The following is a 20,188-nucleotide window of genomic DNA, read 5'->3' as shown; positions in this document are numbered from 1 at the left end:
TCCTGGTCCTCCCACGCTGGGCCAGACTCCCAAGGCCAGAGTGCCCCAGGTCTGTCTCTGCTGCCCGCTGCCTGAGCTGGTCAGCCCAGGGCTCAGTGCCAACAGTCTGCAGTCCCACTGCTCTGATTCCCGAGGGTGCTGGGGCTTGACCCCCAGCTGGTTCAGCCCTGGAGGAGGTCACAGGTGCACGACGCTCAGACTCACTTGTCCTCGGCTTCCCTGCGGAAAGGGATGACGCCAACACCACGGGAGCAGCTCTTGGGTGGTGACTGTTTGAAGGGGTTGAGCTTAGAGGAGACAGAGAAGGGGGCCTGGCCCAGGGCTTGGGTGACACAGGGAGGACCCCTGGGGAAATTGGTGCAGAGACAGGAGCCACCACAAGCTGCAGGTGAGGCCCCTGCAGGGAGGCAGCCTTGGGGCCGACCCCTGGGTAGGAGGGCGGGTCCATGGTGACAAGGAGTCCAGTGGCCAGGCTGCTGCTGTGGGCAGGGGCCGGGCCACACAGTGAAGCCTGGGGAGTCTATCGGCTGCAGCTTGGCCTGCACGGCCCCGTGTGAGTTCACAGGGTCTTTGGGCAGGTGCGGGAAGAAGGGGGGCCGGGCCCTAACGACCTGTTCCTCTGGGCCCTACCTGGTGGCCGGGCAGGCTGACCTTACCTCAAGACTGCCCCCCGCCTCCACTGCAACGGTCAGTTCCTCGGCTTGGCAAGCAGCCTGATCCTTGGGTAGACTGGCAGCCGGACCCTCTCCTGGATGGCACAGCTAGATGGGGGTGTCCCACACTGCCCACAGGGCTCCCTCCCACCCTGCCCCAGGCCACCCCTGAGGGTGGCTGAGGAGACAGCATTGAAGGGGAAGTGAAGGGGGATCCCTGGCCAGAGAAAGCCGGACATGACAGGTTAGCTGCAGGCCACATCTGCAGCTCAGCTCACCAGGCAAGGCCACCAAGCACAGCACAGAATTCGGAAGAACCGACAGCATCTCTACATAACAAGGGGGGTGGGCAGGTGGGGCTCCAGGCTGGGCTCCAGGCTGGGTCCACAGGTCAGAGGGGCTGGCCGGCCCGGAGGGTGGATCACGGGTGCCCAGAGGGTCAGAAGGCCAGGCTGGGGGCACTGAGTTCCAGGGGGAGGCCTGGGAAGGCCCTCAGGCCCGGAAGGCCAGGGATTCATGTGCTAACTGGGTGGGCCAGCTGCACCCACTGGGCTCGAGAGCGCGCAGAAGGGGCCAGTGTCATGGCACTTGGGTCTCCGCAAGCCTTGGATGACCACCCCCGTGTGCGGAGGGGAAGTGAGAGTTGTAGCAGTCCTCCACGCCATAGGCAGCCGGGCCCAGGGTGCAGGCTGCAGAGGGAAGGTGGGTGCAGTTACCGCGCCCGCCCCCTCTGCCCGGTGCCCACCTCCCCCCCCCCGCCCCCGCCCACCTCCTTACAGGAGCCCACCCAGGAGGCCAGCAGGGGCGAGCGGCTCACGCAGAAAGCAGGCGGGCAGGGGCCCGGCAGGCGGCACCCGGGAAGGATGTCGTAGGCGATGGAGCTAACCCCGTCGACAGAGGGGCCTGCAGGAGGGGCTGGGCCCGCGGCCCTGCACCCCAGGCCTGCAGCATCCCCAAGTGGGCTTGGGCCTCGGGGGGGCCTGGAGCAAGGCGACCCCCGAAGCTGAAGGCCAGGCAGGCGGGCGGGCCGGGCGGCTGGTAGTCGGCGGGTGAGGGCCACTGCAGGTCAAAGTCGCCGCAGGCCCCTCCCTCGGGGGCCCCGCCCCCACCCCCACCCCAGGACCCGCCGGGCAAACCTGCTCCCGGTTGAAGTCGTTCTGGGTGACGGGGCTTTCGCTCGGGAACCACACGGTCTGCCACGCCCTGCAGCCACCACCCTCTGCGGTGGGGGCAGCGTCATGGGGGCGCTGGTGGCCGGGGTCCCACTCCGGGGGTGAGGGCGGACAGTGGGGGCTTTCGGGGAGGGCGCACGCCACGGGTGGGGTGCATGCGAGCCGATGGTGAAGAGTGGGGCAGTGGGGAGGACTCTCACGCTGAAGCATCTGGCACCCGGTACCTGGTGGGGCCCAGGACGCCCAGATCGGTCACGCCGGGAGGGCGTCGCTCCAGCCCTGGCGGGAAGCAAGCTCTGGGCCTGGGTCCTCCAGGCGGGCCTCCACCAACCGGCCTGCCTCCCCAGACCGGCCTGGGGCTGGGGGTCCAGAGCCCTCACTCACACAGTTCCCTCAGGTTGTGGGCGCAGGTGGGCGGGCTTCCTGGAGGGGCCCGTTAGCATCCTGAGGCCTGCCTGGAGCTCTTGCACCCCTGGGGGCCACCATGCCCCCAGCCAATAGCCACCCTACGCCAGCTGCCCGCCCCCCAGCCCGCCCAGCGCCCTGGGAAGTTACTGGGAAGTCACAAGTGGCTTCTGCTTCAGGGCGCCATGGGTCCAGTGTTCGCCTCCATTGATGTGAAAATTTGCCAGGAATTTCACCTGCCTTCTGGTCAAAATTCATTGTCAGGGTCTCTGGCTCCCTCCCCCAGGGACATCTCGGGGCTCTGTGACCTCGCTGGCTGGTCATGGGCCCCACCCTGTTGCCGGGAACTCCCTGGGGAAGCAGCCCTGGAGGTGCCCTTCCCCTGACCTGCCAGGTGGCCAGGCAGGTCAGCCGTGGCCAGGAGGCCCTCAGCCGCCCCACGCCCGTGACTCCTGGCTCGGCCACCTTTCCTCCCTTCCCCGCTTTCTTGCCCCAACCCTTCCCCTCTCCTGGACTCTGGGGTCTCCTGGGGGGCTGGGGTCCACTCTAGTAGGGCTTCGGGGAGGACTGAGGCCCTGGCAGAGGGTGGAGAAGGGGGCAGGGGCCAGGGGGCGCCTAGCTGTGCAGGGCCAGCTGAAGGAGGCGTGGGGGTAGGGGGCAGGGTCCAGGGAGACTCCCTAGCGCAGGAGGAGCCCCCGCGGAAAACCCAGCCCTCGGAAAAGTGGAGCAACAGTGGTTGGCTCTGAGTGGACCGTGCCCACCCCAGAGGCAGGCCTGGCGGCCCAGGTGGGGCTGAGGTGGGGAGGCCTGTCTTCTTGGGGGCACAGAGGCTGGAGGGTATCACAAACGGCTGGGGCTGCTGAGGCTGCTGAGGCTGAAACGCAAAGGAATGACAATGACGAGGCCGGCTGAGCGAGAGTCCATCTGCACACCGGGCCCTGCGGCGCCCTCCAGAGCTGACCAGCCAACCAGCTCAGCCCTGGCCTTGGCCTCATCCAGGCGGGGCCTGGCCAAGAACGTCTCCTCCTCCGCACCCCCGTCTCTTCCTCTCCAGAGCCCTCCCATCTGACGCTGACCCTGCCTAGCCTCGGGAGGTGCTCCAGATGGACAGGCAGACAGATAGAGACTTCCTTGAGGAAACACACCTTTGATCGGGGCGGGGGGCTCCCAGTCTGTGCTCCGGGGCCCTTCCCGTGGTTCATGGTGTTCTCTGAGGGCATAATCACCCACAGATGCAGGTATAGCTTGTCAGAGCCCTTGTCACTGGGCGTGAGCAGCTGGGAGTTCTCCCTATAACAAATACTGCCATCCGCCATGGCAGATGACGTGCACGCCTGTCTTCAGCTAAACATGGATCATTTCCTCAGGACAGACGCACCGAGTGGAAGCGGTGGGTCAAAGCCTGTGCAGCCTTTGTGCTCCCAAATTAGAGGCGGTCCTCATGCTGGCAAAGGAGCGTCAGGAACTGCAGCATCAGCGTTTCATCAGCATTCGTTTGACAGAGGCTCTGCCCTCGTTGACTATAGGCACATTTCACATGTATTTTTCTGTTGGGGTGTTAATTTTTCATAGGTTTGTTTTGTAAGGTTGTTTCCACTGATATCACGTCTGCACATAACACTTGCTGCAAACTTTTTCCCCAGTTGGTCGTCTGCCTTTTAGTATTGTTTATACTGTTTTTTTGACACGTATTTGAACCTGCTAATCTTGCCTTTATGATATTTTTCTTCGTTTTTATGGTTAGAAAGTCCTCCGTACACACACACACACACACACACACACACACACACACAGAGATCAGGATTTCTTTAAAATGGAAAAGAGTGCCCAGCTCCAGGGGAAAGACCCTCCAGGACAGAGTCCCAGCAGCTCCCCGGCTCAGGAACCTTGTGGCAATGCCTCCAAAGCGCCCAGGGCCTTGCATCTGAGGAGGGGGCTTGGGGTGGGGCTCCCTTAGCCTCACCCTGGGAGGCTGCCCTTCAGTTGGTTACTGGCCCCCTGCGAGTAGCAAGCGTTCAAACCCAACCCTGCCTCTCACTACCTAGCAGGACCGACTGGGCTGCAATTACAGTCCCCGTTTTCCAAGCTCTAGGTCTGTCCTCAGTGAGACGCCTCCCCGGGCCTCCTGGAAAGCGGGAGTGCTCACAGGGTATGGGAAGGGGCCCGGCCCAGGTGCTGCCCAACAATGCCGGGCCTCTTCACAATGGTTGCCAGGCAACAAGGGCTCCTCTCTGGATGGAGCCAGGTGCAGGCACGAGAGGGGCTGAAGGCAGCCCAGGCAGAGCTGAGGCGCGATGACAGCTACTCAGAAGCACAACCTCTTCCCGCCGGAACCTCACTACATCCCTGGGTAAGCGCTGGAGCCCTGCGGGGAGGCTGGGGTCCCCGAGGATGGGGGAGCAAGGCCGGGGCCTAAGGGCTGAAGGTTGCTCGGCTGTGAGGGGGGCCCCAGAGCTGGGTCTCCAGGAAGCTGAGGCCAAAGGGTGAGGCCCTTGCGCAGGAGCCTGGGGACCCGGAAGGCCAGGGAAATGGGGGTGAGGCCGAGGGCCGGAGGGGCCAGGCGGGAGGGCTGGGGTGGGCTCGAGAGGGCCCGGCCGACCTGCCCTGCTGGAGCAGCCGTCTCAGGTGGCCAGTACGTCTGTCGAGAGCAGAAACTGGGGACAGCGCGACAGCTGGGGAGGACAGCTGGGGAGGCTGGCCTCTCCTTCCATAGAGCACTCCGCACTTTAAAGAGGAGATGAACTGGGGATTCCCTGGCGGTCCAGTGGTTAGGACTCTGCACTTCCACCGCAGGGGGCACGGGTTCGATTCCTGGTTGGGGAATTAAGTTCCTGCATGCCGCGCGGCCGAAAAAAAAAAAAATTAAAAACATAAAGAGGAGAGGAGCATGTGGAGTAAACTGATGGGCACCGATGCCAGGCCACCTTGCTAGGTGTCCCGCATGCCAACAACAGAAACGGGGGACTTCCCTGGCCGTCCAGCGTTTAAGACTCTGAGCTTCCACTGCAAGGGCCACGGGTGGGATCCTGGTCAGGGAACTAAGATCCTGCGTGCTGTGCGGCACAACCCAATAAATAAGAATAGAAACAGGCCTCCAGAGTGTGTGTGCACACCAACACACACTCAGACCACGTACAAGGAAAAGGCTGGGAAGAACCAGACCCAACTCTGATGACACTGCAGAGGCTCTCACCTTCAGCCCCAGCCTCGCGCAGCTGCCTGACAAACCTGCATTCTCGGGCAGTTCCTAAGAGGAAAGCAACGCACCCCCCTTGGGCGTTACACAGGCCCCGGGCAGCAGTGGACGCCCTCAGGGCTTAGCCATGGCGCCCACACCACTTCCCCACGGGCCTCAGTGACGCTCAGCTCAAGTGTCACCTCCCGCCAGCCTCCCGGATGGCCACCATCCGGGCCCAATGCCCACCATACCTTCCTGGCGGGACCGACTCGTGTACAATGGGCTGCCCTGTGTCTCAGACCACCCCTGCAATGCTTTCGGGGGGCAGAGCTCCCCGTTGCCTCATCTTTAAGACCCTTGCTGTTGGAAGATGGCTGGGTGGATGGGACCCCGATGGTGGTGATGACAGAGCTCCCCTCCCGTGGGCCAGCCCTGTTCTCAGTGCTTGGCCTGTGCTGCCCATTCAAGCCCCAAGAGCCCCGGACGGCAGGTGCTGCTGTGACCCCATTCTGTAGGCGGGTCGCGGATCTTGCCTGTGGCCAGTAGGCTGGGTCCACACCGGCTCCTCTCTCCTCCACAGCTATGCCGGCTTCTACCCGCAGCTGCGCTACCAGGTGGGGAACACCTATGGGCGCACCACGGCGCAGCTGCTCACGGACGCCAGCGTGCCGAAGAGCCCGTGCTCCGTGCTGTCCCCCATAGCCAAGCCCAAGTCCATCGAGGACTTCAGCGAGTCCAAGCCACCGTTTACGCCCTGCCGCGAACTGACAGAGCCCCGCGTCTCCCAGTACACCAGTTAAGCCGCTGCCCGCCCACCGGCCCTGTGGCCCCGGGGACGCCCCCATGCCCGCTGTGGCTCAAGGCTGCCCTGTCCATACAGGTCTGAAGCCCTACAAGAACTGTGAGATCCTGGGCCGGTTCCCACCCCAGGAGGTGGATGCCCAGGGGCCGCCGGGAGGAGAGAATGTATCCAGGCAAGTCCCACTGCCTGCAGGCTTCATGCCCTACCCCCCCTACCCTCCCTGCCCACCGGGCAGGAAGGGGGACTCCAGGGACCTTGGACACCCGGGCCTGCGGTTGGCATTAGGGGAAGAGGCCTGGATGAGCGCCACCCCTGCCCGTGAGGCCCCCACGCAGTACCAGGTAACTGAGAGACACACTGGGAGCACTGGGATCAAGCCTCACCACAGCCAGAGCCCGGTGGGGGCTGGGGTGCTGACTTGCCCCTCCCCATTCCAGCTGTGCCCCTGCAGGAGGGAAGAGTGCCCGGCCCCAGCCCACCAGCGGGAGACACTACATGTGGGCAGCTTCCACAGGCCGCCCCAGATGGACCACCCCGACCTGATCCAGCGCAAGGCCATCTCAGGTGGGTGCCTGGGGCCTGGGCACGACACGCACCCGCAAGGCTCCAAGGGCCCAGGCAGGACCTGGGGAGAGCAAGTGAGGCTGCCCAAGGGCCCTCCCCGAGACTGGGAGCTCCTGCTGACCCATTCCTGTCTGTTTAGGGGGAGAGAGGAGCCCAGACAGACTTCCCTAACCCCCCGGGAGCAGGTGCGAATGCCCGGGCGGGGGGGGAGATGGGCATGATTGGGAGCAGGGCCCTGGCTCCTCCTTCCCCAGGTTATGCTGGCTTTGTCCCTCGGTTTGCCTGGGTGATAGGGATGAATTTTCGCGATGGGGTCGCACAGGCCACGGATGAGTTTGACAAGAGCCAGGTATGTGGACACCATCCCTGGGCGAGCACAGAGGTCTCCACGCTCTGGCTTCCCTGGAGGGAGGGGACTCTGCCTGGCCCAAAGAGGCTGCTCCCCCTCCGCCCGCCCCTGCCCCCCGAACATCTTTCTGACTAGGTCTTGGCTCTCTGCCCCGGAATGTTGGGGACAGACGGGAAAAGACCCTCAGCCACTCATTCCCAGGAGAATGTCAGCCTTGCACCCACCGGGACATTCTGCTCACTGGTTACCAGTTGGGGGCGGCAGCACATGCCAACGCCTGCCTGTTTCCACAGTTCCTGCTCAGAAATCCCTTCCGTGCCCCGGGCGAGAGGCTGCCCAGAATGCAGTGGCCTAGCAACACCATCTACAGGAGCCAAGGCCTGATACCTTTCTACATGGGGTTCATACCAGGTGAGTGCAGTAAGCTCCCTGCCCCCATCCCAGACAAGGTCACCGTGGGGAGGCGTCCGGGGCTGGGCCCCCTTACCCGTGCTGAACCTCAGGCAGAAGGCCAGCTGTGTGACCACACGATTCCCTTGGGGCAGGACTACCCAATGTCCCCTCTTCCCCAGTGTACAACGGTTTCACAGCCCTGACACTAAAAGTCAGACACAGGCCAGCTGCCTGCAGACCATGCTGGCCTTCTAGAGGTTTCCTGTGCACAGGCCAGACCCGCCTTCAGGAGGCAGGGGCCCAGGGCAGCCCCAAGCTCCCAGGAGTCTGCGTGTTCGCAGGCCGAGCCGACCCCTCCAGCAGCCACTCGCGTGCTCACCCTGCGCACGTGGCGAGCCCGCTCAGCTGCAGTGGTGCCCCTCGCAGCCATGCAGGACAACTACGCACTGACGTTTGGCAACAGCACCCGCAAGGCCTGTCGGAAGGAACTAGAGAGGCGCAGCCAGACACTATGAAAACGCTTTAATGGTGGTACCTGTACAGCATGTGATGTCAAGACAAGAAGAACAAATACACACACAGAAAGACGGCGCTATCAGAGAACAGGCTGAGTGAATAAAGAGTTCCCACAGCTCCCACGCCTCACCCGGTACCGCAGCCCTAGGCCACCTCCTCCTCGGCCTCCTCCTCAAACTCCCCCTCCTCCTCGGCCGTGGCGTCCTGGTACTGCTGGTACTCGGACACCAGGTCGTTCATGTTGCTCTCGGCCTCGGTGAACTCCATCTCGTCCATGCCCTCGCCCGTGTACCAGTGCAGGAAGGCCTTGCGGCGGAACATGGCCGTGAACTGCTCCGAGATGCGCTTGAACAGCTCCTGGATGGCCGTGCTGTTGCCGATGAAGGTGGCAGACATTTTTAGCCCCCGGGGTGGGATGTCACAAACAGCCGTTTTCACGTTGTTGGGGATCCACTCGACGAAGTAGCTGCTGTTCTTGTTCTGCACGTTGAGCATCTGCTCGTCCACCTCCTTCATGGACATGCGGCCCCGGAACACGGCGGCCACGGTCAGGTAGCGGCCGTGGCGCGGGTCGCAGGCCGCCATCATGTTCTTGGCGTCGAACATCTGCTGGGTGAGCTCGGGCACCGTCAGCGCGCGGTACTGCTGGCTGCCCCGGCTGGTCAGCGGCGCGAAGCCAGGCATGAAGAAGTGCAGGCGCGGGAAGGGGACCATATTGACAGCCAGCTTTCGCAGGTCAGCGTTGAGCTGGCCTGGGAAGCGCAGGCAGGTGGTGACCCCACTCATGGTGGCCGACACCAGGTGGTTCAGGTCCCCGTAGGTGGGCGTGGTCAGCTTCAGGGTACGGAAGCAGATGTCATAGAGAGCCTCGTTATCGATGCAGTAGGTCTCGTCCGTGTTCTCCACCAGCTGGTGCACGGACAGCGTGGCGTTGTAGGGCTCCACCACGGTGTCCGACACCTTGGGCGAGGGCACCACGCTGAAGGTGTTCATGATGCGGTCGGGGTACTCCTCGCGGATCTTGCTGATAAGCAGGGTGCCCATCCCGGACCCCGTGCCGCCGCCCAGCGAGTGGGTCAGCTGGAAGCCCTGCAGGCAGTCGCAGCTCTCCGCTTCCTTCCTCACAACATCCAGCACCGAGTCCACCAGCTCCGCACCTTCTGTGTAGTGCCCCTTGGCCCAGTTGTTCCCGGCACCGCTCTGACCTGCAAAGGAGAGCAGCCGGTCGCTCTTCGGCCAGGCATGTGGTCACCACCGGTCACCCGTGCCAAAAGACCAGATGACACGGCGTGAGGTGACACACGCCCCCCCACCCCGCAGGTACAGCAGGTGGACCCCCAGACGGATAACGTAACGACGTACCCGATTAAAAATAAAGAGTTCAAGCTAAAGTAGTTGAACGACAAGCCAGCTGCTCCCACGGGCAGCCTCCGCCAATTCCCAAGGGCAGAGGAACTGCCACCGCCTCTGACTCAGCCTGCACAGCTAGCAGATTACATCTGCCTGCTCCTTCCGTGCGTGCGGACAGCTGGGCCTTCCCCCCAAAGCCGCTTTAGGACAGGGGATTGAGTGACTCGAGAAGAAAGGAGAGTGTCCTTGAACCCCGCTTCTACGGGGAGTGTAGAGTGAATCAGGACTTTGGCTCTGCGGTCCTAAAAGTGACGACCTTGGGCACCCCTTGACCTATGAGGCACCCTGGCTATCAAGCCACCCCCCAGCCCGACCTGCAGCTCACCGAAGACGAAGTTGTCCGGCCTGAATATCTGCCCGAAGGGCCCCGAGCGCACGGAGTCCATGGTGCCCGGCTCCAGATCCACGAGCACGGCGCGGGGCACGTACTTGCCACCTGGGGGGCGGGAGGGCGTCAGCGACGGGAGGGCCGCGGGGCGGCAGGGGGGTGGGGAAAGGGCGCGGGGGTCTCACCCGTGGCCTCGTTGTAGTACACGTTGATCCGCTCCAGCTGCAGGTCGCTGTCCCCGTGGTAGGTGCCGGTAGGATCGATGCCATGCTCATCGCTGATCACCTCCCAAAACTGCGGGAGACGCGAGCGGGCCGGGCTGGGGCTGAGTCACGCCTGAGGTGCCCGGAGCCGGCCCCGCCCCGGACGGCGCGGCCCTCCCCTCCCCCGCCGCCGCCGCTGGGCCGTCCCCAAGGGCCCTCGCTGCCGCCCCCGCCCCGACTCCGGTTCGGGCGCCGCGCGGGGCCGCAATGCGGGGCCGCCGCCGCCCGCCCGCTGCCGCCATCTTTCCCGCCGCCCGCTCGCCCCGCCCGGAAGACCTGCGCCGGCCCCGACGCCCCCGCTCACCTTTGCGCCGATTTGGTTGCCGCACTGGCCGGCCTGCAGGTGCACTATCTCCCTCATGGCGTCGGCGGCAGCGTCGGCGGCGGCAGCAGCAGCAGCAGCAGTTGCAGATCAGAAGCGAGATCCGAAGAGCTGGCGCGCAGAGTGCTACAACTGACTCCCCGCCGGTGCTTATATAGCCGCCGCGCCCGCCCCCGCCAGCCTCGTATTGGGTTTCCAGAGCGAGGCTAGCAAGCGTCCTCATTTGATTGGGTGCAGCTCCGTCAATCAATCCGCCTAACGCCCGCCTTCCCAACGCCTTTGGCCCTTTATTGGTCCGCCGCGGCCCCTGCTCTCCCTATCAAAATACCCCCCTTCGCTCTGCGGTGCTCTGTACATTGGGTGTTTCAAATGATTGATTTGTTCTTTCATTGGTTGGCTCCGGAGAGCACGCCGACAGGCCGGCGCTATTGGCTACGCTGGGCCAGCGTCCTGGTAACCGCCGCAGTGCCGCGGGGACCCACGCGGGCTGGGGCGCGGGCGCGGGCTCGGGAGGGGCCAAGCGGGGAGGGCGGGGGAGGGCCGGCCCGAGGCCCGGGGAAGGTAGGCGGGGCGCGCCCCGTGGGCGAGCGCTTAAGCCCGGGCCCGCCTTGCCCCCTGTCGAGGGCGGCCGAGCGCAGGTTGCGGGGTCTCCGAGCCGAGGAGAGGCGCGGAGCCGTTCATAGCAGAGACATACGGGGCTCAGGTGCCAAGGGGCGGCGGGGTGGGTGTGTCGGTGGAGTCGGGCCCTCCCCCCAGAGCGGCGGAGGCCTTGTGGCTCCCTGCTCCCCTCCTTGGTCCGCACCCGTCGCGGGCAGGTGGGGGAGCACGTGGGGCCGCCGCGCCGGGCCCGGGGAGAGGGGGCAGAGGAGGGGAGAAGTGGGCCCGGTGGGGCGGGGAGGGGAGAGGAGGGCAGGGCAGGGCGGGAAGGGGCCCTGCCTGGCAGCGGCTTGTTGTGGAGACTGCGCTGGCCCTGCGCCCGTTGCCTTGAGGCCTTGGCCCCAGGAGAGAACAGAACTGCGTGGAGACGAGGGCAGCGCCCAGGCCTCTGGGCAACCACGGACCAGTACACCTGGGTGGACAAATGTTTTTACTCGTCCTTGATTTTTGTTTGGGTGGAAGAAAAATTTATGAAGGAAAAACAGTTAAATTACACGTGGTCACACCTTTAATCAATCCTTTTACAAACAGTACACTTGCATTATATTTGCATAACATTTAAGAAACCAGGAATTACGACCTTGGGTCTGCCCTGGACAGCCTCCATTGCCGTGGCCACTGGGTCCTCTCTAGATTTTGGTTTTCTCAGTGCGGTTCTTACCCTCCTTTGCTCACCAACCCAAGGGTGTTGGGGTCAATACCTGTTTATTTCTACCTAAAGAGAATGCGCTTCCTTCTTCACCGTGTAATACATGACACTACGGTATCAGAGTATACTGCAGCGTTAGGACACGTTATGCTATACTTAATGTGTGGATGGAATTGTTGGGGCAAGCAGCATGCTGGCATAGAGATTAGCCTTTGCATCCCCTGAGAGTGGTCTGCAGCTGCAGTCCTGACCTGGAGGGTGAGTCAGAATGTCAAAGTGCTGGTCAGTCCCCTCCTCCATGCCAGTCCAGGAAGGTGGGCCCGGCTTCTGCTGGCCACAGGCAGTGGCATGTGGGGTGTGCAGGGTCACTGCCTGGCATCCGGGGTTCTCACGGTGCCCTGCAAAGTGGCTTAGCTGCCCAAGCAGCAGCCTGCAAGGCCCTGGCCCTGCAGCAGGGAGGCTCTGGGGCCTGGTAGCATTGAGTTGTCACAAACCCACAAACTGGTGAGCAAGGGAGAAGCTCAGATTTTCCTCCAAGCGAGCCAGTGAGCAGTGCTCTTTGAGATGTTTGTCAAAGCCTTCTCTCCTTGCCCCCCACCCTTGGCTGAGATCCCCGCTGGCAAAGGTCCCTGTTTCCTGTGACCAGTGCACACAGGGCTGGGAGTTCGGCATGGCCCCCCTACTTTACAGGTAACAAAATAGAGGTTGTGTCTCCCACCCAGGTGTGAGCCCCAGAGCCCCCCGTGGCACCAGGTTGTCCGCCTTGCCCTCCCAAAGTGAACACTGGGAACAAGACAGCAGGAAGCTCCCCGTGGCCCTCGGCCAAGGACCACAGTTGCCACTGCTGCCCAGGGCTGGCGGGGGTAAGCCCTGCAGGTCCCCACCCTCAGCCAAGGGTGTTCCTGCTGCAGGGTGGAGAGGTTGGGCTGGGGGGCCGGTCTGGGCCCAGTGCAGCTCTGTGGCCCAGCGGGACGCAGGGCAGAGTGGGCAGGGGCTGTGGGAGTGCTAGGCGCCTGGCCCTCCTGCCCCAGCCTGCAGCTGTCGGAGGCATCCACAACGACGGCTCTGTTTACTGGTGGCCATGGTCCCAGCGGGAGGGTGCGTTACCGCCAGGCAGGAGCAGCAGGCAGACAGTCGTTCACGGCCTCAAAGGACCCAGCAGTCAGCCTTTGTGGGCGGCCTCACCCGCCCCCGGAAGGAGAGGTGCATGGGGTACTTTCTTCCCCTCTCACTGCCTTCCCACCATGGGGAGGGGGAGCTGCCCCCTCCATGTCCCCAGGGAAGCAGCCAGGCCCAGTCCCTCCTCACGGGACTTCCATGGGAGTGAGGTTGATGTCAGAACCACAAGTGTGTCCTGAGGTTACAAAAGTGGGGGGAAGCCAAAAGGGGGTAATGAGCCTGCCCCAAGGGTCTTGTTCCCATGAGGCCCCTATGGCTCTCAGAACGTGTGACTAGCTCCTTCCGAGGCCAGAGTGAGCCCCAGGCTCAGGAGACCCAGGAGCGTGTTGGGGGGGACAGGAGACCTGGAGGGGCTGAGAGGGACTAGGGGACACGGAGTGGGGCGGAGAGACCTGAGAAGTGAAAGGACATGATCCCGGACAATAATTGGTCCTGGGGTCTCCTGGTCTCATCTTCCTGACGATTCACACCTGTCCCCCCCGGGTCTGGTTAGGCAAACGTGGGGGCCAGGGAAGGAAGGTGCCCCCATCAGGGTAGCATCCACGGACCGGGAGGCGGTGACTGGCCGCAGCAGCTAACGGGGCAAACCAGACCCCGAGCGGCCCGCAGGTCTGCGCGTGCGCGCCCCTCTCCGTGCGCGACTTGTGCCGGGACACGTGATCCGCCAATGCCCTCCTCTCAGGGCGGAGGCATGAGGTCGGGCTGGGGTTGTGGGCAGCCCCGGGCTGGAGGGGTGTCCGGTTACCGCCCGGCCGCCAGACAAAAGCGGTCCTGTGTGGAAACCCGCTGAGCTGCGGGGAGGAGCAGGGGGCGGGCGGGGGCGGGCGGGGGCGGCCCCCTCCCGCACGCTCCACCCCCAGGTGGGCACCTGGCCCAGAGGCCTTCGACCGCCTCGCGGCCGAGGTGTTTCGCGTAGGTGGGGGCCTCCAGATGCGAGCGGCGCCGGGCGTCGCGGGCAGGACCCACTTCCTGGGGTGAGGGGCACTGAGCAGCCCCGTGCTCTGCAGCGCGTGCGCCACGCTCTGCGAAAACAGAGATAGAGGCAGAACGGGGACGGAGAGGAGTAGGGCGCCTTGGGGCCACCCGGTCCTGCTTGTCCCCTCCCCACTCCCCGACGCACCTGCGGAACTCGGGGCCCTGCCGCGGCCACGTGACGTCCTCCAGCCCGACCGCCGACAGGGGGCTGGACGGCGCAGGAGCTGCCCGCGCGCGTCCTCCGCGGCGGCGGTGCGTGGGAGACGGTCGCCCTTTCCCTCCTGTACCCACAGGGAAGGCCCCGGCCGCTTCCAGCCTCCCTGGACCCTGAGCTTCTTGCTGCGGGAAGTCTCTACGCTCTGGATTGGCCACTACTTAGGGCCTTCTGTCCCCAGTGGCCGCGGAGAGAAACAGAGTCACAGCTTGGGCCTCGGGGATCAGCTGTGTAGCCGCACCTCCGGGGAAGGCCAGCTCCCACGAGGGCTCAGTGCGGGCCCCTGGTGTCCGCTGGGGGCAGCAACGGCGCTGCCCCACTCCCAGCTCCCTATGGAGGCGGGTGGGGCCCTGCCCACGCAGCCTGGGGTTGGGGAGAGAAGACCACCCACAGCTGGGTACAGGCTTGTTTATTTGCAAAGAAGGTGATGCAGGTGATGCAGATGTCCGCAACCACTAGGATCCCTCAGGGCACCCAGAGGTCAACGGGGGTGGGTACGTCCGCTCTTCACAACTGCTGGGAGGCCAGGACCTCGGGGTTCTCATAGCAGTGGGCCTCCTTGGCCGCAGCCTGAGGGGGGCTGCAGGCCTTGCAGGGGCAGCAGCGGCTCACCAGGCGGTCCCAGGGCTCCAGAGAACGGAGCCACAGGGGCAGCCAGGCCCAGGAGCGCAGGCGGCGGGGCAGCCAGGCTGGCCGGTGCCGCTGCAGGATGGCGACCAGGATGATGAGGAGTACCAGCACAAGCAGGGGCCCCCCAACTGCAGCCAGCACTGTACTCCCCGCCAGGGAGAGCCCGCAGGCGGCCAGCGGCAGCAGCAAGAAGCTGAGCAGCAGGTAGGCGACGGCCACCCAGCGGTAGCGGGCAGTCAGGTCCCCAAAGCGCTTGGCCAGTGGGATGGGCAGCCGGAGGACGGGCACCACGTACCACAACAGGATGCCAGCCAGGTTGAAGAAGAAGTGGATGAGGGCGACCTGGAGGGAGGGAGGGAGGGCAGGCAGGGTTCAGGAGCCTGGGCTCTGTGGTACGGGGTCCCCTGGGCTCCCCAGGACGCCTGCCCCTCCCTTTCTTGGCAGAAAGGGCACTAAGCCCAAAGGCAGTTTGGGGTCCCGCTTGTTAGCCGAGACGGCAGCCTGGGAGGGCAAATTCTGGCCAGCTGTGTTGGGCCCGCTCTTCCTGCACCCCCCAACACTTTGAGGGTCGGGGCCCTAGTACGGCATCCCCATGTGGTAACTGCATCTGTGATGACCCCGTGGATTCGACCTTCCCCTGAGCTGGCTTAGCTTGCCAACGCGTCGTTCACGGTGACCCCGCTCATGTCATCCCTGAGCGGGTTTGGCCACCCAGCCCTGGGCTCTGGCCTGGCTCCTGTGAGGAGGAGTTGCAGGGCCACACGTGGAGAGAACACAACTCCCTCCAGGGGTTGCTGAAGAAGTCGAGGAGTCGGTGTGGTGGGTGCAGTCCGGAGGGCTTCCTGGAGGGGGTGGATCAGGGCCCTGCACTGGGAGGTTCCAAATGGACAAAGAGCCAAGGCAAGAGAGCAGGTGGGAGTCGGGGAGGGCTGGGGTTCTCTTCTTGTGGGCAGCAGCCCAGCAAGATCCAGGCTTTCAGGAGCTGCACCTGTTAGGGTGCTGGGACAGAAGCAGTGGAGCACAGGGGATGATCTGGAGAGAATCCGCAGGACTGAATGGGACTGGGCGTGGGGTGTGCAGCTGGGGGAGGCGTCCCGGAGGCAGAGTTGTGACCGGCCAAGGGTGCACGGAGGAAGACGGTGAGTCGTCCACGTAGGGGCCTGTGGGGTTTAGGTGCCTGGGGGTGGGGGACATCCTAGAGGCGTTGGCATAGAGGGGCTTGAGGCCCCCGAGGGCCGGGAGGCCTCAAAGGGACACAGCCAGCAGTATGCAGTGGTCCCTCAGGAGAGGTTGGGGGAGCTGCCAGCTGGAAGGGAGGAGAAGGCACCCTGGGACTACAGGATCCTAGAAATGATAAGGCTGCAGGGGAAGAGAAGAAGGCCTGGGACTCTGAGAAATGCCCACAGGGCCCCTGGGGTCCCGGAAGACGAGGAGGCTGCAGGTTTGAGCAGGCAGCCAGAGGTGGGGCCCAGGAGAGCTGGAGCCTGAGGCCCCAGGGCAGGCCTGCCGCCTCCAGCCCACAGGGCTGGACAGGAGGGGGCTGAGCCTGAGCGCAAGCCCCAGGCCTGTGTTGGGAGTGGGAGGGGCTTGGGGGCAGGGGAGGGGTGCGGGAGGGTGGTACCTGGACGGCGCTGATCAGCATATCCGAAGGGCTGGCCAGGGCAGCCAGCAGGGCCGTGGTGGTGGTGCCGATGTTGGAGCCCAGGAAGAGGGGGTACGCCCGCTCCAGGCTGATTACCCGGACCCCTGGGGGAGCCAGGGGTCATCATGGGCCCCGCACCCCCTGCCCCCTCGGTCAGGTGCCACCTGTTGTGCTCACCCATGAGCGGCACGACGGCTGCAGTGAAGACGCTGCTGCTCTGGAGTGCGAAGGTCAGGCCGGCCCCCACGAGGATGGCCAGATAGCCGCTGAGCCAGCCGAATGGGGAGGGGAAGTCTGCGGAGGGGGAGCCGGTCACCCCCAGTCGGGCCTCCTTGCCGCCACCCTCACCGCCTCCCCAAGGCCCACCAGCGTTGACGACGGTGCTCACGGCCTGGCCCACGCGGCCCCGCAGAGTGGAGCTGAGCAGCTTGACGATGAGGGCGAGGCAGGCACAGAGCATGAGCAGGGAGGCAGCCAGCAGGATGAAGCCCACGGCCAGGTCCGCGAGCGCTGTGCCCTCGAACAGGTGGCGGCCTGGTGGCAGGGCGGGGGTGGGTGAGCTGCGGCCAGCGCGCGGGGTGGGCGGGGGCTGGGGCGGGCGCCGGGCCTCACAGGGAAGCTGCTCCTCGGTGGCAGAGCTGTTCCTCGCAGGGCAGGGGCCCCCAGTGGCCGCCGCACAGGTGCTGCTGTTACCTGCGGTCTGGGGAGGCAAGGCGGGTTGGGCTCAGGACAGGCTCAGAGTAGCCAGGACCGGCTAATTCAGTGGGTCGGAGTTCAGGGGTCCAAGGCACCTCACCGTCTGCGCCTCGGTGCCACACCATCGCTTAATGAGGCTACTGTTGGTAGCGTTGCCTGTGCCGCTGCCCGTAATGACATCAGCGTCCAGCTGGGGGACAGAGGAGTCTGGGTCTGGTGTTGGACTCCCCGGGGGCTCAGAGGACCACAGCCCGGCCCAGCGTGCTCTCTCTTCCCCCAGCCGACGACGCCCTGCCCACATCTGCCTCGGCTGTCTGTCGCCACCTCCCCAAGAAACCCCTCCCCGCCACGCCTGGCGTGTGGGTCCTGCCGGAAGCAGCGGCTGGCCTCACCTGCACGATGAGGCGTGTGAGCGGCCGTGTCAGCACCTTGAGGATGTCAGGTGCGTGCCCCCCGGGCTGCAGGCTGGCAGCGCCCAGGGCCAGTGCGCTGAGCCTCTCCAGGGGGGCCGCAGCGCTCTCCAGCGGCAGCAGGGTCAGCGCCGTGAGCCAGTTGAAGATGCCGTGCACGGCTGAGCCGCCGAAGGCCCTGAGGCCACACGGAGTTGGGTGGTCGGAAGCCTCAGCCGCAGCCCCTGCCCTCCCCCGCACCTCACTCACCTCCGAAACGCGTCCCGGTCCCCCGACTGTGCCATCGAGACCAGGGTGCTGGTGACGGATGTGCCCACGTTGACGCCCATGATGACGGGCACAGATGCCCGCACGGTCAGCACTGTAGGGGTGCTGCATCAGCCTCTCGCCCCTCACCCCGCCACCACCATCCTGGGGGAGGGGAGGGGGGCACTCACGCTTGGAGGCCACCATGCTGACCACGATGGAGGAGGACGTGCTGGAGCTCTGCACGAGTACCGTGCCCAGCACGCCGATGACCAGTCCAGCCACAGGGTTGGACAGCACCACGTTGTCCTTGAAGATGTCTCCAGCTACTTTGCCTACGCCCGGGAGACAGGTGCCCTGAGGCTGGGGAGGGTTGGCTGGCTGCCCCACCCCCAGCCACCTAGCTGGTCACTCACTGCCTAGCAGCTGGAAGGCAGAGCTGAGGATGTCCAGGGAGCAGATGAAGAGGTAGAGGCTGCCCAGGAGCCCACAGACCTTGAGGAAGCCAGCAGCCCCCTGGAGCACCCTGCCGGCCATGCTGAGCTCTGAGGACAGAGGGCAGGGCTGTCCTCAGCCAGTCCCCACCCTGCCCCCGCCCCGGCTCCCCTTCCAGGCCCCTTCCTCTTCTCCCCACTCCCAGCACAGGGCCAGGGTCCCTCTCCTCTGTTCCTTTGCAGAGTGGCCAAGCAGACAGCCCCTTAGGGCCTCCGGGGAGCCTCACTGCCCGCAGGAGGGAGGAGGGGGGGCAGGTGGGCAGGCAGGCCGTTGAACTGAGGGACCAGGGTGCCCTGGCGGTGGTCTGCGTGGCGGGTTTCCATGGGGCCCGTTGGGGCAAACCCCCTCCTTGCTCTCTCTCCCCAAGAACCCTCTCACGCTCACACCCTGGCAAGTCCGAGCCTCGTTTGTCCAGTTACCCAGCATCTCCAGACCTACCTTTCCAGGACTGGCCAGTGTCCTTTAGCTGAGGGAGGGCCCAGGGGTCCACATCTCCGTCTTCCAAGATGGGGGCAGAACCGGAGGGCCCTGCAGGGGTCAGGGTCAGGTAGGGCCAGGAACCTAGCTGTTTCCTGGACACCTTTAAGTGGCGCCCGAAGGGGTTGGGGGGATTGTGGCACAGGAGCTTGGGGTGAGGGACAAAAATGGGAAGGAGGGGGGCCCCTAACTGTTCCGGCCCCTGGGCTCTCCTGGGGACGGATGGGCTGGAGCCCCTCTCCCAGCTTCCCCAGAGCAATGGGTCAGAGGCCAGGTGGGTGGGCAGGGAGGCAGGCCGAGGCTCCGGGACCCTGGGGCTCCTGGTACCTGCATTTCCCAGCCTCTGGTCCACCAGGCCAACTGTGTCCAGAGTGGCAGGAGGGTCCTGGGCGCAGGTGAGGGAACTCGGCATGGATTTTGGGCAGGGACAGGCCCAGGCCCAAATCTAGATCTGCTGGGGGGAAGGGCAGTTCAGACACAGCTCCTCCCCCTGCCCGCCAGGTCTTGGCGTCCCCTGGCCTGAGACCTCACCGCTGTCCTCCCTTCTCACCCGCCGTTGGCCTTGGTGACTGCCCCCTTCCTCTGTCCGCAGGGAGATGGCTATAGTGATCTCAAGTGGCTGTCAGGTGTGCCCAGTCCAGTTTGGGGGGACCGAGTTGAGGGAACCCTGGCTCCGTTGCTGGTCCTGGCTGGAAGAAGGCCTGGTGGGTGGCCTAGGGTGCTGGGGTGTGGCCTGAAGTGGTCGGGAGCCGGGGACTCGGGGACCTCTCCTATCAGGTGTCACAGCGACCACTGCAGCCGGTCGCGGCTTAGACTCTGGTATTTGGTACCAAATGGCAACATCTCCGCTTGATAAGGGCCCCACCTCCAGTGACGGGGGGCAGGACAGGGGGCTTGGTCGCCCCCACCCCACCTCAAGGCTCCCTCCTCAGCCTGCTGGGTCTGGAGCCCCCATCGAGTCGCCTACCTCAGCTCCCAGTGCCCAAGGCCCGGGAGCTGGGGAGCCTGCTGCCACCCCTCCCTCCTGCTGCCCCCAAGCTGCTCTCTCACCCTCAGCTCCTGGGGGGGGGGCGCCTAAGCCCTGGAGGTCCCCCCGCCCTGACCCCAGTGTCCTGGGTCCCCACCTGGCTCTAGAAGCTCCTACCTGTGTGGGTAGTGAGGGGCACCTTCGGGGAGGAGACACAGGCCAGGAGCAGCTGCAGGTCAAAGATCTGGGTGCACACATGACCTGCCGTGTGCTGAGCCCCATTAATGTTTACCCAGGAGCCGAGGCCCCTGAGGGGTACCATTGCAGTCCCGGTACCTGCCTTGTCCAGGCCCCACTGTCACTCAGGGGTGTTGCGGGGCTGGGCAGGGGGTCCTTAGTGCTGGACTTCCACGAATGGATGACTTGGTGACATGCCAGATGCTGCCTGCTGCCTGCCCAAAGCAGGGCAGCGTGCTGGGGCTCTGACTGGCCAGCCTGGGGACCCCTTGGGAAGCTCTACGGACCTCACTGTGGTTTTCCTGCCCAGGTCCGATAGCCAGAGGGAAGCCCTTTGCACCAGGTAGGCGGGGAGGGCA

The 20,188-nt window shown here is 64.9% G+C and overlaps 4 protein-coding genes and 1 long non-coding RNA gene across 17 annotated transcripts; 2 read left to right on the top strand and 3 right to left on the bottom strand.

The window, feature by feature from the left end:
• Window positions 1-200: 200 nt before the first annotated feature.
• STPG3 (sperm-tail PG-rich repeat containing 3) lies at window positions 201-2,488 on the bottom strand. Its single transcript, XM_029203507.1, is given in 8 exon segments — window positions 201-287; window positions 1,202-1,276; window positions 1,278-1,342; window positions 1,431-1,556; window positions 1,649-1,712; window positions 1,790-1,918; window positions 2,392-2,466; window positions 2,468-2,488. Coding segments are annotated over 8 exon segments (642 nt in total).
• A 2,036-nt stretch (window positions 2,489-4,524) lies between these two features.
• FAM166A (family with sequence similarity 166 member A) lies at window positions 4,525-8,031 on the top strand. Its single transcript, XM_029203521.1, has 7 exons — window positions 4,525-4,580; window positions 5,989-6,203; window positions 6,289-6,551; window positions 6,648-6,774; window positions 7,029-7,123; window positions 7,417-7,534; window positions 7,943-8,031. The coding sequence occupies exons 1-7, from the start codon at window positions 4,525-4,527 to the stop codon at window positions 8,029-8,031; spliced, it is 963 nt and encodes a 320-aa protein (XP_029059354.1).
• On the bottom strand, window positions 8,024-10,472 carry TUBB4B (tubulin beta 4B class IVb). Its single transcript, XM_029203520.1, has 4 exons — window positions 10,338-10,472; window positions 9,956-10,064; window positions 9,768-9,878; window positions 8,024-9,237 (listed from the first exon to the last, which is right to left on the bottom strand). Exons 1-4 carry the CDS (start codon window positions 10,392-10,394, stop codon window positions 8,177-8,179), a joined length of 1,338 nt encoding a protein of 445 aa, XP_029059353.1. The 5' UTR covers window positions 10,395-10,472; the 3' UTR covers window positions 8,024-8,176.
• Window positions 10,473-13,708: 3,236 nt separating this feature from the next.
• Window positions 13,709-19,948, bottom strand: SLC34A3 (solute carrier family 34 member 3). 13 transcript variants are annotated; one of them, XM_029203147.1, is made up of 12 exons: window positions 18,953-19,097; window positions 18,587-18,676; window positions 18,070-18,198; window positions 17,845-17,988; window positions 17,657-17,768; window positions 17,390-17,585; window positions 17,098-17,187; window positions 16,914-17,001; window positions 16,668-16,835; window positions 16,479-16,595; window positions 16,281-16,405; window positions 13,709-15,001 (listed from the first exon to the last, which is right to left on the bottom strand). In XM_029203147.1, exons 1-12 carry the CDS (start codon window positions 19,035-19,037, stop codon window positions 14,537-14,539), a joined length of 1,809 nt encoding a protein of 602 aa, XP_029058980.1. In that variant the 5' UTR covers window positions 19,038-19,097; the 3' UTR covers window positions 13,709-14,536. The 13 variants fall into 13 exon arrangements, 12 of the variants coding, with proteins under 12 accessions (XP_029058980.1, XP_029058978.1, XP_029058973.1 ...); XM_029203145.1 differs by having other exon boundaries at window positions 14,871-15,819; XM_029203140.1 differs by adding an exon at window positions 19,770-19,948 and having other exon boundaries at window positions 14,871-15,819; window positions 16,479-16,835; window positions 17,390-17,768; window positions 18,953-19,079.
• On the top strand, window positions 14,736-17,516 carry LOC114884275. Its single transcript, XR_003790817.1, has 3 exons — window positions 14,736-14,863; window positions 16,459-16,800; window positions 17,278-17,516. It is a non-coding gene; the product is annotated as an uncharacterized LOC114884275 (long non-coding RNA).
• Window positions 19,949-20,188: the final 240 nt, after the last annotated feature.

Source organism: Monodon monoceros, unplaced genomic scaffold (assembly GCF_005190385.1).
Source record: "Monodon monoceros isolate NGI ecotype Baffin Bay Population unplaced genomic scaffold, NGI_Narwhal_1 Super_Scaffold_5, whole genome shotgun sequence".
Lineage (NCBI taxonomy): Eukaryota > Metazoa > Chordata > Mammalia > Artiodactyla > Monodontidae > Monodon > Monodon monoceros.
The sequence above is the reverse complement of the archived record's forward strand: the minus strand, read 5'-3'. Positions and strand labels throughout refer to the sequence as shown.

What these genes read in the sequence shown, in the direction of transcription:
- SLC34A3 (XM_029203136.1), bottom strand. Translation starts at nt 19,037, where the DNA reads ATGCCGAGTTCCCTCACCTGCGCCCAGGACCCTCCTGCCACTCTGGAC. An exon ending in GTGGCACCGAGGCGCAGACG is followed by an intron (nt 17,002 to 17,097) that starts GTGAGGTGCCTT and finishes TTGCCTCCCCAG; the next exon opens with ACCGCAGGTAACAGCAGCAC. An exon ending in AGCCGTCGTGCCGCTCATGG is followed by an intron (nt 16,406 to 16,478) that starts GTGAGCACAACA and finishes TGGCTCCCCCAG; the next exon opens with GGGTCCGGGTAATCAGCCTG.
- FAM166A (XM_029203521.1), top strand. Translation starts at nt 4,525, where the DNA reads ATGACAGCTACTCAGAAGCACAACCTCTTCCCGCCGGAACCTCACTAC. An exon ending in CCGCGTCTCCCAGTACACCA is followed by an intron (nt 6,204 to 6,288) that starts GTTAAGCCGCTG and finishes CTGTCCATACAG; the next exon opens with GTCTGAAGCCCTACAAGAAC. An exon ending in CTACATGGGGTTCATACCAG is followed by an intron (nt 7,535 to 7,942) that starts GTGAGTGCAGTA and finishes TGCCCCTCGCAG; the next exon opens with CCATGCAGGACAACTACGCA.
- TUBB4B (XM_029203520.1), bottom strand. Translation starts at nt 10,394, where the DNA reads ATGAGGGAGATAGTGCACCTGCAGGCCGGCCAGTGCGGCAACCAAATC. An exon ending in GCAACCAAATCGGCGCAAAG is followed by an intron (nt 10,065 to 10,337) that starts GTGAGCGGGGGC and finishes CGTCTCCCGCAG; the next exon opens with TTTTGGGAGGTGATCAGCGA. An exon ending in GTACTACAACGAGGCCACGG is followed by an intron (nt 9,879 to 9,955) that starts GTGAGACCCCCG and finishes CCCGCCCCCCAG; the next exon opens with GTGGCAAGTACGTGCCCCGC.